The 12,056-nt window shown below is 40.9% G+C and overlaps 1 protein-coding gene and 1 long non-coding RNA gene across 5 annotated transcripts in view; one reads left to right on the top strand and one right to left on the bottom strand.

Moving 5' to 3' along the window:
* The first annotated feature begins 1,398 nt into the window (after window positions 1-1,398).
* LOC138913364 (uncharacterized) lies at window positions 1,399-9,020 on the top strand. 2 transcript variants are annotated; one of them, XR_011419059.1, is made up of 4 exons: window positions 1,399-1,874; window positions 7,867-8,041; window positions 8,568-8,782; window positions 8,882-9,020. It is a non-coding gene; the product is annotated as an uncharacterized lncRNA (long non-coding RNA). The 2 variants fall into 2 exon arrangements; XR_011419058.1 differs by lacking the exon at window positions 7,867-8,041 and having other exon boundaries at window positions 1,401-1,874.
* Window positions 8,746-12,056, bottom strand: part of beat-IIa (beaten path IIa) — a 48,972-nt gene continuing 45,661 nt past the window's right edge. For all 3 annotated transcript variants that reach the window (XM_044394035.2, XM_070216870.1, XM_017139901.3), the window contains 2 exons: window positions 9,374-9,662; window positions 8,746-9,267 (listed from right to left, as the gene is read on the bottom strand). In XM_044394035.2, the coding sequence (XP_044249970.1) occupies window positions 8,948-9,267; window positions 9,374-9,662 (609 nt within the window). In that variant the 3' untranslated portion in view covers window positions 8,746-8,947. The remainder of the gene's footprint in view (window positions 9,268-9,373; window positions 9,663-12,056) is intronic.

The raw sequence follows: 12,056 nt of genomic DNA, 5'->3' as shown, positions 1-12,056 counted from the left end.
AACCTACCAATTTTTTGTAGTGCATCAGTGACCCCTGCAAACACTGATATTAACCCTTTGATATTTGTTTGCCATTTAATTTATATACCGAATTTACGAGACTGGCTGGCATTAAAAACAGCACGCCTGCAAAATCGGAGTAATTCGGAATGAAAACCATATAAAGCCGACAAAAAGCAGAACTTTGTTTGGCCCCGATAACTAATGTGTTATTTGATGATTATCCATCCCAACCCATTCCATCCCCCCGGCTGTTTGTGTGTTTGTGTATTCCGTGAGCGAAGTTTGAACTTCCGCTTCCGGCGGCGAAGTGCGGCTCTCTCTTTAATTGAAACTGTTGCTAGTTTATGGAAATGGCCGCTGTTTAATCACCGCAGCCGGGCTCCTCGCTGGGCAAACATATCACAACAATTGAGTGTGCAACGCAACACTAACCAGGCCAACGGACAAAAACGAAACGTGGTCAGAAAAGTTGAAACTAATTATGTTAAAAGCTTTCGGCTGAGCCACGCCAAAAATTAGCAAAGTGTACTGGTATCGCGGGGGAAAGGGGCGTGGCCAAAGCATAAACCGCCCGAGGAGTAGCTAACCAAACATGAAGCGGAGCATATTATGCTAAATTAAATAAAAACACGCGACTAACGAAGTCGCGCCAAAAGGTGCACAGTGGGCGAAGGTAAACAATCCTTATTGGGCATATACATTTTTCAAGAGTATTCCACATTTAAAGTTAAGCTTTTTTTAAACAATTAAATTTGATGAAATACTAGAAATTTTTTTTAAATATTTGATATTTAAAAATAATTTTTAAAAATTACTAAAATGTTTTAATTATATTTTCATTAATTGATCAGCTATTGAATTGAGTTTATCCCTGCTAAATTGGTGACTGTGCGGTGAAGCCAAATGTCAAAGGCGACGAAAACATTGTCAGACCGCCAGGACACTCAGGACTTTAATGAGCTGTGGCCACAGGATTGCAGAAACCTCTCGACGATGATTTTCATAAATTTAATTTGCGTCGCAGCCTCCCGGAACAACTGCCGAGCCCAGCTCGATGGCCATACAGCAATTTGCATTTTAATTATACAAATTGAAGTCGGTCCGGCCAGAGAGACTTATTGAACCAGATTAAGGAAACTAAGTGAGTCAATTGAAGAAAAACGAGTACGTGCAGTCCCAGAACAATTGATTTTCCCCTTTGTGAAATCAAATTCCTGTTTTTGGGGGCGGCGGGCGAAGAGAGAGATAGAGGCGGCGGTGTCGAAAGCAAATCAAACTGAGATGCATTTCCCGTGTGGAAAGATACAAAACTCCGGGGCCGAACCAAAAAAATTTGCATGCAAATTAGCAAAAGGGCAAAAACAGAAATTCTATTTTATTTAATTTGTATTCGTTTTAGTTTCAGTATCCCGGCAGCTCGGTAGAAGGCAGTCGGACGAAGGCAAGGCACAGACGCAGTTGGCTAGTCGACTTCCACTTCATTAGTTTGAAGTTCTGCTCAAAAGCAAATTTTTCAACTAGTTTGCCGAGGTTTTTGTGCAGCGCGATTTCCTCGGTCGCCCTCTCACCATTTCCCTATCCCCTTCCCAGTCGGGGCCAAAACGCAAACAAAAAGAATTCATTTTGTAGTACAAAAGAATTTCAATTGCAGTGCATACAAATTACTTTGTGTAAACTTTGTACAACTTGCTTGTGCATCTACTTGTGTTCCGGAGATGGAGAGAAGGCAAGGAGCTGGGATTGGATTCAGGACTCGCGGATGTCCTAGCAACATGTGGCTGAGGGTTTGCTGTGCGAGTTCATAAATTCCCCCTATGTGGAGGGCAATGAGAAACCGAATTCCCTCTCAATATTTATGTGAGAAAACTAAGGTAATTTCCTATCTTAGTTTTCTTTATCAAATATTTCAATATAAACTTATTTTTTAAAATCTTAAAAAAACCTCTTTATAGGTGATTCAAAAAAATTATTTTAAATTATAATTTAATCTTAATCACTCTTAATAAATATTATATTATTCGTTATATTTTCCGATTTCCATATACAGTAGATCCCTCTCAATATTTAAGAGAAAAAACTATGACTACTGCCAATCGTACACACAAAAAAATTTGATTGGTAAAATTGACCAACAAAAATAGTTACGTAACTATTAAAATAGTTACGTGTACTTTGTTTTTGCTTTGGGTTTGTGTCTTTGCTAATTGTGTGTATTTTGTTGTTGTGAAATGACTATTTACTTAGTAGAATTGACAATTTTGCTGGGTGGGGACTGTTTGACAATTATTACAGTTGATTTTACCAAGTTTTTTTTTTGTGTGTACTTTTTGCAAAAATTCCGTATTAAAATATTATTAAATATTTCAGTATGCACTTATGTATTTTAAAATCTTAAAAAAACTTCTAACCTTTAGTTATTCAAGAAAACATTTAATCTTTATTACTCTTAATAAATCTGATATATTTCGGTTTCTGCTATTTTTCTCGAGTGCAGTCACAAAATTTGCAACTAAATTGAAACAGAAGCAATGGCAGAGGGCTGGCAAACATATGTAGACGCACTTAAGCCAACTCACACACCTAGCAGGCATAAATCATTTATTTGCAAATATGCATATTAAATATTCTATAAATTTATTGCCCGGCAGGCGCATAGGCCATAAAACAAAAGCCAAGGCAGGCCAAACAAAACCTTGTCAATGGACCTATGACCCGGTCACTTTCCTGCCCCTCCCCCTTTCACTTGCCACCCAGAAGCCGCAGCCATAAACAACTGGCCACTGCAGCTGGTAGTAACATGTGTTTGTTCACATATAGGCACACATATATCTGGGTGTTTTGGCATTGTCGGTGTTGCATATTACGGATGCTCTCGTATTCAGGGCCCAAAGCATTTAAGCATTCGGACTAGCTGGAGCTATTTATTTTATTTAACGCTTCAAGTGCAAAATGTTTCTGCAAGAGATGCAAATTTATTGGGCCTAAACTGACCAGAAGGCTTAAGAAATATATATATATATATGTTCGCCTATATATATATGCAGGCACCTATGCGTATGCGCAATATGGGTAAATGCTGCCTCGCAAAAGTTTGCTACGAAATCTTGGGGCAAAAAGTTGTTTGTTTGTTTCTTTCTGCCGTACTTTCAGCCGGAAATTGCGTTAAGTGTCCACTTAAGTTTCATACAATTAACTTTAACTTAGACTTTGGCAACTGCAACAGCAACGGCAACTGCAACAGAAATTGCAGCTGCAGCAGCAACTTTAACGGCAACAGCAACTTGTTGGGCATTTCGCACAAGTTCAACGACTTTAGTTTGTTGCATTTTTACGAGAACGCGAATTTGTTGTTCGCTTTTGCATTCACCGAATTAAGCCAAAAGTTTGTTCCCAAAGTTGTTTGCCGTAATTTGTTTGTTTTGTGGCCCGAGCACGGAAATCGTTAAAATTAAATTAGTGCACAAATAGTTGGCAAAGCAAGTGGATAGTCAAAGCGAAACAAGTTATTAAATTTTGAGCTTTTCGTCAAATGGAAAAACAATCCCTTAATTCTCTCAAACTGGAGCGAAAACTAATAAAAAGCAAAACAATTCCGGAGCTATTCGATGGAAATAATGAAGAACGTGAGGCATTTGCCGGTTCTGGTTTAGCTGGCATATAAAGAACTCCAGAACCCCCCTTCCCCGCCCATGCAGGGCACATAAAAACAAATTTTATGACAAAAGTTTCGTCCTCGTTGTTCGAAGGCGACGAATGAAAAACCAAACAAAAGTGTAAATAAATACAAAATAAATTTGATGAAAATTGTGCAGAAAAGTTCATTTAATATGGATTAAAAGTTTTCTTGTTGTCTGGGCGAATCGTGCGAGCTGGCAAGCGAACTCCCTCGAGTTCGTATCTGTCTCTCCACGGCTTAATTCGATCCGATTTGATGGGCGTGGGGACTCGAGAACGGCCCCAAGCACTGCTTTATGATGATTGGCATTGGCATGCGAGACCACTGTCACCAGTAATTGGATTTTTAAGCAGTCGAACTCTTGATATTTCTATTTCTAAGCCGGCAAATTAAATTATATGGAAAGTTTGCAACAGTTATCCCCGGCTAGATGCCGCTGCATAATTCATTACAACTATGTGGAAATTTCGATAACTCACAAGTTTGGAAATTTGTGCGCAAATTAAATTAAGCTGTCACTGCCCAGGCCACACAGCCACCATCCACTACCCACTTCTCACTTCTATTTCCCCCCACATTCCCATCCGCTTTTCCTTTTTCCTCACTCACAACACTCAGGCCACAGAAACTTTCTTTGCAAAGTGTCAAGTTTCAGTTGTCGTAGACGTTGCCGAAATTATTTTTTGAAGTTTATTACACGGAGGCGTGCGCGTGTCCAAGTATCTCCCGCCCAGATATATGTACATATATAATGGCAACTCCTACTCCAAATCTAATTCTCTGTGTCATGTGTGTGATGCTCCCCGGTGCTTAGAGATCATTGACCAGTCCAGCTCCTCAGTTCTGACGTCCCAGAGTCCTGGACTCCTGGAGTCCCGGTCGTTGGTCAAACTTTTCCACACTCATTTGAAGCACTTGTCCGGCGATGACAAAAGTTGCCCAGTGCAAATTCAATAAGGCGACACTTTGCATAAACGAGGCAGGTCCGGCCAAAGTTTCCAGTTCGCCCCGAAAATCTAAAATGTTAAATGTTAATTTAATGAACCCTTTTTTCCCGAGGCCTGAGTGCGAAGTTTAGTTAGGGGGATTTTCAAAGAGCTTACCTTTACATGCCAAGGAATGCGAAAGGAACTTTGTTTTCTATGTCTGATAATAAAATATTCAGATATTCCAAAGAGCAATATATTTTAGCAATATCATAAGTATCGAATACTTTAATATTCGAGATTTTACATTATATAAATACCATGCGTCTGAGATTTTTGAGAGATGGACGTCTTCTCCATTTTGCCAGCTGCTGCATTTCCTTTCTGGCCTTTCCTTCCTCTTCCTCATCCAGATATATTATATATATTAAGCATCCCTTCGCTTTCGGCCCATTGTGACCGGCACTCAAGGAATTGCCAACTGACAACTGGCTTTCAGTCCGTTCGAAGGCATCACATCTCATTGCACTGTTTATTCATGAGGCTGCAACACTTTTCTTAATAAGTCTTCATGTCCCCTGTCCATTGTAAATTGTCCAGTGTCCAGAGTCCAGTGGAAGGGCCTCGGTGCAAACAATTCCGGATGAAAATGTCCATCTGGCATTGAGGTCCCGCATTTCGCCCATTTGCAGTTATTGTATGTGAAAAGTGTCGCATCTGCCGCTGGAGGAGACATCATGTGTGGGGGCTCAGCCTCGCATTTATTTATTTGCCTTGCGCCGAGAATATTTGTGATAAAAAGCAGGCCAAGCAGGACAACAGGCCAAGTAGTTTCTCTGTCAATTAAAATGAGTTCGAGGCGTGTCAAATCTCCCCCGGGGCGCCCCTGGATAAAATGTGACTCGTACTGGGACTGGACCACATCGCTTATCGGCGCTGCATTGTCATTACTCGTATTTATTGTGCACTCAGCCTGCCTCATTTGCGTTTTGCTTTAAGTGATGGCAAATTTGCTCGGCAGCGGCAGCGGCATCGGCAGCTTTAATGCGGTCCGAGTCGAGTCCTTGCTCTATTAATCAGAGCATTCATGCACACTTAATGCACATTTTCGTTAATCACGCTCCGTGCACATGGAACGCTTTTCGTCAGCACAAATATTACCATTGGGCGGCGATAAATATCGCACATCCGCCGTGTGTGCATCACGTTTATGGGGGTTTTCGAGAAGGCCCCGCGGGAGTCCTTCAATCACGCTTAATAACTATGCACTGGCAATTGAGATTGCTACCTGGTTTTATCTAAGCCCATAAAATTATTTGTAATTTATTTCAAATCAAGGGTAGAAAATCTATTCTTTATCATCTAAAGACTGATCGAAAAATAATTTATTTTAATTTCAAACAAGAAAATCTTAAAAAGCATCTTGATGCGATTTTCCCTCGGTGCAGCCAGCCATCCTGCACTCTGCTCTCTAAACTCTACTCGATGATATTGAGGCGAAAGTCAAGTGACAGTCCCCTCGGGCGGCGGGTAACTATAAATTTGAGCGGGAATCAATGGAATCAATTTACCCTGCTGGCCAGTGCAATGTCTGCTTTTTGCTGAAGTGGCGGCCAGAGGGGCTCGAAAGGGGAAACTGGGGATCTCGATTGGGATTCCAGTGACGGTGAAGCGATGACGCGACAACAGCGTTAGTTGGCCATTTGAAATGCACACTTGACATCCTGCGACACGCAGGTCAGGAGGATATCGCAGGAGGATATCGTGAGAAAGACAAACAGAGGGAGAGAGCTGGCGGGGAAATCAGAAATCAGGATAACCACCAACCACCGGCGATTGTGGCGGGGTTGGAAACATCATAAATAAATCAATTTGTAATTCGATGCGCGTAGCTAATTGATTTTAATTGTGCTCTGCGGTCTGTCAAACTCAATTTGGTTCACTCTTCGCCGTGCGTTGCGGATTTTTCCCGAAGCTTTGGCAGGACACGTACTCGCTGCCGTCTAATGGCACGTAAATAAGCCGCGGTCCAGTATCATTCGAGTATCATTCGAGAACATCGGGCACTGGACATGTTCATGCCTTTTCCGTGTTGCCGCCATCTGCAATGCAAATTAGTTGACTTCAATTAGCAGGCACTGCATCATTTCGCTGCAATTCGGCTTCTGTTTCGCACTGTTTTGGTATCGAAAACACAGGGCCGTGTCCTGCCAAAGAAATAAAGTATCTAATTGGCCCTTGCCAAAGCCCAGTTGCAATCAGAGCGGATGTTCGAGGGCCGGAACATGCGTGGCAAATGTTGATCGAATAATTGAAGGATCTTGTTGCTGTGCATAGGCTGGCCAGCTAATTGATGGATGCATATTTAAACTCGAGATAGAAAATTAAAGACTATTAATAAATCGAATGATTATTATAGTTAAACAAATACCTCGCTTGCATAATTTATTTTATTTTAAGAAAGTAGAAAATTTCCACACCACTGCTTCTTAGCTTTTTTAATTGCCAAGAAAAATACAGTTCTTGATAAGAATAATTCCACTATGAGCATTAGTAAGAAGAGATTATTTGTGGAAGTTCAATTTAATTAGTGAAAGGAGAAAGCCTAGTTTCCTGTCGAAGTCAAGGATTTTTCGAATTTGCAACCGACACAGAGCCGCATAACTTCAGCCTGTATTGTGATCCATTCTGTTGCCATCATTTTCAGAGTGGTTGCCATTATTTTGGAGCTTGTTTGTTTGCAATTTAATTTAAATACACAACACAGAACTTTCCAGACGCTGGGCAAACGAATGGAAATTTGAATGTATTTTTATATTTGCTCGCATTTATTTGCTAAAATATTTTCTATGCGAAATCACGCACAATTCAAATGTTTCTTTCGCCATGCAACTTTATAAACAACTATTCTATACGTAAGGGGATCCTTGTCTATATGTATGTGGCACAATTCTTTGTGATAACAGGCAGAGGAGAACGAACCCTCTTGGAAAAAGGAAAAGCAACGACTTCTCTCGGCCGCAATTGAAAAGAAATAACAAAGCGCGCTTCAATAATTTCGGAAAAGCGTCGGGGAAAACTAGGAAGCACAAAATATAATACAAAATGCGCATGCAGAACGGAAATGGCAAAAAAAGAAGGAAAAGTGCAGGAAAAGCGGAACGGGAGTGGGAGTGTGCATCGCATTGTACTAGATTCCTTCTTCTATATTTCTTTCACATCTTCCGCTGCGTAACGGCAAGTTTTTTCACACTTTGCCAGGCAAACTAAATGCAGACAATAACCAGAAAGGGTGGGCTTCGAGAAAAAACTCTCCTTTGTTGCAAAAATGTTGAGTAAGAATTCCTAACGCCAAAAATCAACAGTGCAAATTTGTTGAATCGGAAAATCCCTTGGGTCACCGGTCATAAAAACTGGCCGAAATAGAAGAAAATGGGTAAGAGCTTAAAATTAGCATTTTATTAAATTTCATAATGACCTTGATAAACTTACCACAAGATAGTAAATTCTCCAATTTAAATAAAAATCCATTTGTGTTTAAAATTAACACACATTTTATTTAATTTCACCACCATTTACAATATGCCCATACGAGGCTTTGATTTATTTACTTTAAATTAAATTAATTTAATATGTTTCTTTAAATATATTTTACACACATTTTCCTCTCCCTTCGCACACTCATCTTTGATTTCGGGCTTTTATTTTTGGTTGTTCTGCTCTGTTTATTTATCTGTTCTGTTATTTTGCACATTAAAAGTAGAATCAGTAATTTCATGTACTTAGCATATTTTCGTTTTACGTTATCTCGTTCGTGTAAACATTTATATTTGAATCGTGTATGTCCTGCTTTATAGGTTTTAAACTCATCTGTTCGGCTGTCCAACCTCCGGTTTCCTTTGTTTACGACTAGGCTAGTTTATAAATGTTTGCTTAAACTTAATTTGTTTTTTTCTCTTTAGCTCGCTAGTAGACACCACATCTTCGAGTGTGGTTTTTGGTGTAAAATCAAAGTCAACATGAAAAGCAGTCATCGAAAGAAGATACTTGAAATTAACAATGTAGGGTGTTCACTGGACCTGCTTAAATAATAAATGCTGATGGCTAATGGATTCGTAGCTGACTAAGAACTTCAACTGGCTGCTAAAATGGTTTATTACGACTAGAATGACTTTAGGTATGTTCAAATGCGGCGTGATAAACTTTTAATCAAGCCCTCCGTTCGCGTTACGTACAAGTTGAGTGTGGATCACTTAAATACTTATTAATTTCTCAGGTCCAGCGAACTGCCCCCAGACAATTTAAATTACTAAGGGCTTTAACTAACTGGTAACACACACGCCTAGGCCAGATTTTCTGTCCGTGGTTCTGGCCAGGCCAGTTGCTGTCGCGACGCCTTGGAGGCTCTGCAGCTGGACAGAAGAGCTCGACGCTGCTCCTTTTGCTCCTTGGAATGCCTTGGAATCGAGTGCCTGACCTCTGACCTCTGGCTGGCATCGCAGGTCTCAAATGCAGCCTCAATTAGCCGGAATAAGCCAGCCAACATGGCCATTATAAGCGGCGCCATGTAGACGCCGGGCAGGAGTCGCGATGCCGCCGATGGCGAGGTCGAGAAATACGAGCTGAAAAAGTTCTTCAGGCTCGAGTCGGATGAGAGCGTAACTGCAAGCGGAAAACCGGAAGTGCCGGCAAAAGAACCGGAAACGGAAGTCAGTGCTGGGATCTGGCGTAATTGAGTCGCGGCCATCGGCTGGCCCAGCCAACTTACCACGTGCCGGTATCGGATCCTTTTGCGGTGTGCCCAGCTCGATTTCCTTGTACTGGTCGTACAGATCCCCGACATGCGCCGAGCAGCGCAGGACTAATCCTCCCGGATTCGGATTTGGAGCATAGACCGGACCGCCATGGCCGTAGACCGAGTTCAGACCGTAGCCGCTGTTGTAGATGGCCGGATTCGCGCTGGAGAAGTGAACGCCCTGCAGTTGCAGCTTCAGCGAGATCCGCGAGGCAATCAGATTATCGACGGTGCGTATATACTGGGTGTCCACATTGGTTATCTATTAGAAATAATAATTTTTAAATTAAAAAAAATATATTTAAAAGATATTTTACAAGAGGAGATGTTTCTGAATGAAGAATTCTGAATATTCAAAGTTAAATATTTCAAGCTGCTTTGTCGCTGTAAAATTCTTAATAACAAAACAAAAGAATATTTCGCATATAAGTTTAATTTATTCAAAACGGCTTAGGATTTGGTGTTTAAGGTCTTACACTTAAAATCAAGACACAATTTCATATTTTTATAATTTGAAAATATTGTTTTTTCACTGAAGCCTTGAATAAATACTACAACAAAGTCAAATAATTATTTGATTCTGGCAAAAAATGGTATTTAAAATAAATAAACTACTAACTATTCTTTAATGCTTTTTTTCGTTGGCTTTGAAAGTCTTATCATGATTTAAAGGCAAGTGTTTTCTCAGTGCCGGACGAAGCGTACAAGGGGATTATAATTTTAGACTGCGCCTGTTTATTTTACGCTCGCAAATGCATTTGCATATTTTAAGGCGCTCGAGGGGGTTGGGGGCTGTGGCGAGGAGAGGCTCCAGCATTTGGCAACGTTTAGCCCTCACGCTCGTAATACTTTTGTTTGTACTTCTCCTTTTGGCCGTTTGGACGGACCGAGCAGAAGGAAAAAACTTTTGCCAGCCAGCATCTTGTCGCCATTTGCAAGTTGGCACAGTTTGCCAAAGAGCAGTGGCGGCGGGGTGAGGGGTAGTGGGTGTTTTAGGGGGAGTATCGGGTAGTCAGGGGATTTGCCACATGTGCTGGGAGACACTTCTGTATGCATGGAAATTATGTATCAAGGAACTTTATCTGTGTTAATGCAATGCAGCAAAAAGCAGCGGCGTCTGAGCACAACACAAACACACAAAAGGATGGAAAAATGAGTTGGAAACTTTGGCTGGACGGAAACATGCCCTTCAAAAACAACCCAACTCAAATAAAAGCCAAGCGAAAGTGCTTGAAAAATTCAAAATCTGTACTATCCTTTTGAGGGTTTTTGGGGACTTTTCTAATATTTTATTTGTTTTTATTCAATTAATGAAATGTTAAGCGAGGCTCCATTCTCTACTAAAATCCTTGAATTTATATTAATACTAAAGATTTTGTTTGAAACCGTTTGGCTTATAAACTATATACCCTCCAAGTACAGAGTGATCATAAAAAAGAAGGATCCTGAAGCCCACACAATTGCACACATTAGTGGCTGCAAGGACTGCCGCCAGGACATGGGACTCTCGACATGGAACTTGGGACATTGGACATTCGACATAGCCTGGCTAAAAAACGAAAGAGGCCAAAACTGTGACGCATTTGACGAAAGTTCGAGCCAGTTGTGTGCAGGCCTCGCCAGCTTTTCTGAGCCTTTGGTTCGGCGCTTCCGTTTGCCTGCTGTTTGGAACTGTATTTCTTATGCGCCATTTCTGCCATTCATTTGGCCAGCATCCGTATTGGTCCGCATCCCCATCCGCATCCGGATCTGTTTCTATATCCTAGCCAGGGCCACGTCCATGTCCTCGCTGCGTAAGTCCACTTTATTTGCGCCAGCTCTAAGATGCTTAAACTTGCATTTGGCTTAAATGCTGCCAGCAGCTCCTTCATGCGAGAACAGCTTTTATGCTTAATGGCAGTTATTTAGTGCAATTCACTGTAAAATTGTTGCCATAGGAGAATCTGCCACTCGCCATCTCCATCTCCATCTGCATCGCCAAGTCTCTTTCCTCTGTGTGTGCAAAAGGATTTGCGCTTTGATAAATAATTTTTCCCCATACGCATGTGCATGCCAAAAAGCAGATGTTTAAGCAGTAGAAGCACAAGTTCTCCCTCCATTTCCGTATTTTTCTTGCCAGTTTTCTTTATTTTTTTAGCCCGGTCTTCTCTCCCTCTCATATATTTTTAATAATTGTCTCTGAAGAATTCAGGCCCAAAACTTATGTGTGAATTTCGGCCATGGTTGCACTTCGTGTTGCAGCTTAGCAGCACTTTTTTGAAATTGTCAAAACTAATGGAGAGTGGGTCCGAGATAAGCCAGAAATAAAGCTACTTTATGAGACGCTCCGGATCGCCCGGGTTTCGCTATGGAACCCATTCAAGTAATCCGCTTTTTGCTTTATTTTATTTATTGCTGAAATATGAGCGCATTTGGGACATTTTTTGTTCAGAGAAGTTTTCGCAGCAAGGTATTCATTTATGAAAACTTATGTATACCTTTGCAGGAAGGTCACAGAATTCAGATTAGAACCCAAGAGAAACTAAAGCACTTTAATTTCTAATGTGGGAAAAGCTTTGAATCGCTTGGACTTCGATTTAAGCCCTGAATTGTTCTCCTTATATATATTTTAAGGCTGACTGGAAGTTATGAAATATTTTGTTTATTTGTATGACGT

Source organism: Drosophila takahashii, chromosome 3R (genome assembly GCF_030179915.1).
Source record: "Drosophila takahashii strain IR98-3 E-12201 chromosome 3R, DtakHiC1v2, whole genome shotgun sequence".
Lineage (NCBI taxonomy): Eukaryota > Metazoa > Arthropoda > Insecta > Diptera > Drosophilidae > Drosophila > Drosophila takahashii.
The sequence above is the reverse complement of the archived record's forward strand: the minus strand, read 5'-3'. Positions and strand labels throughout refer to the sequence as shown.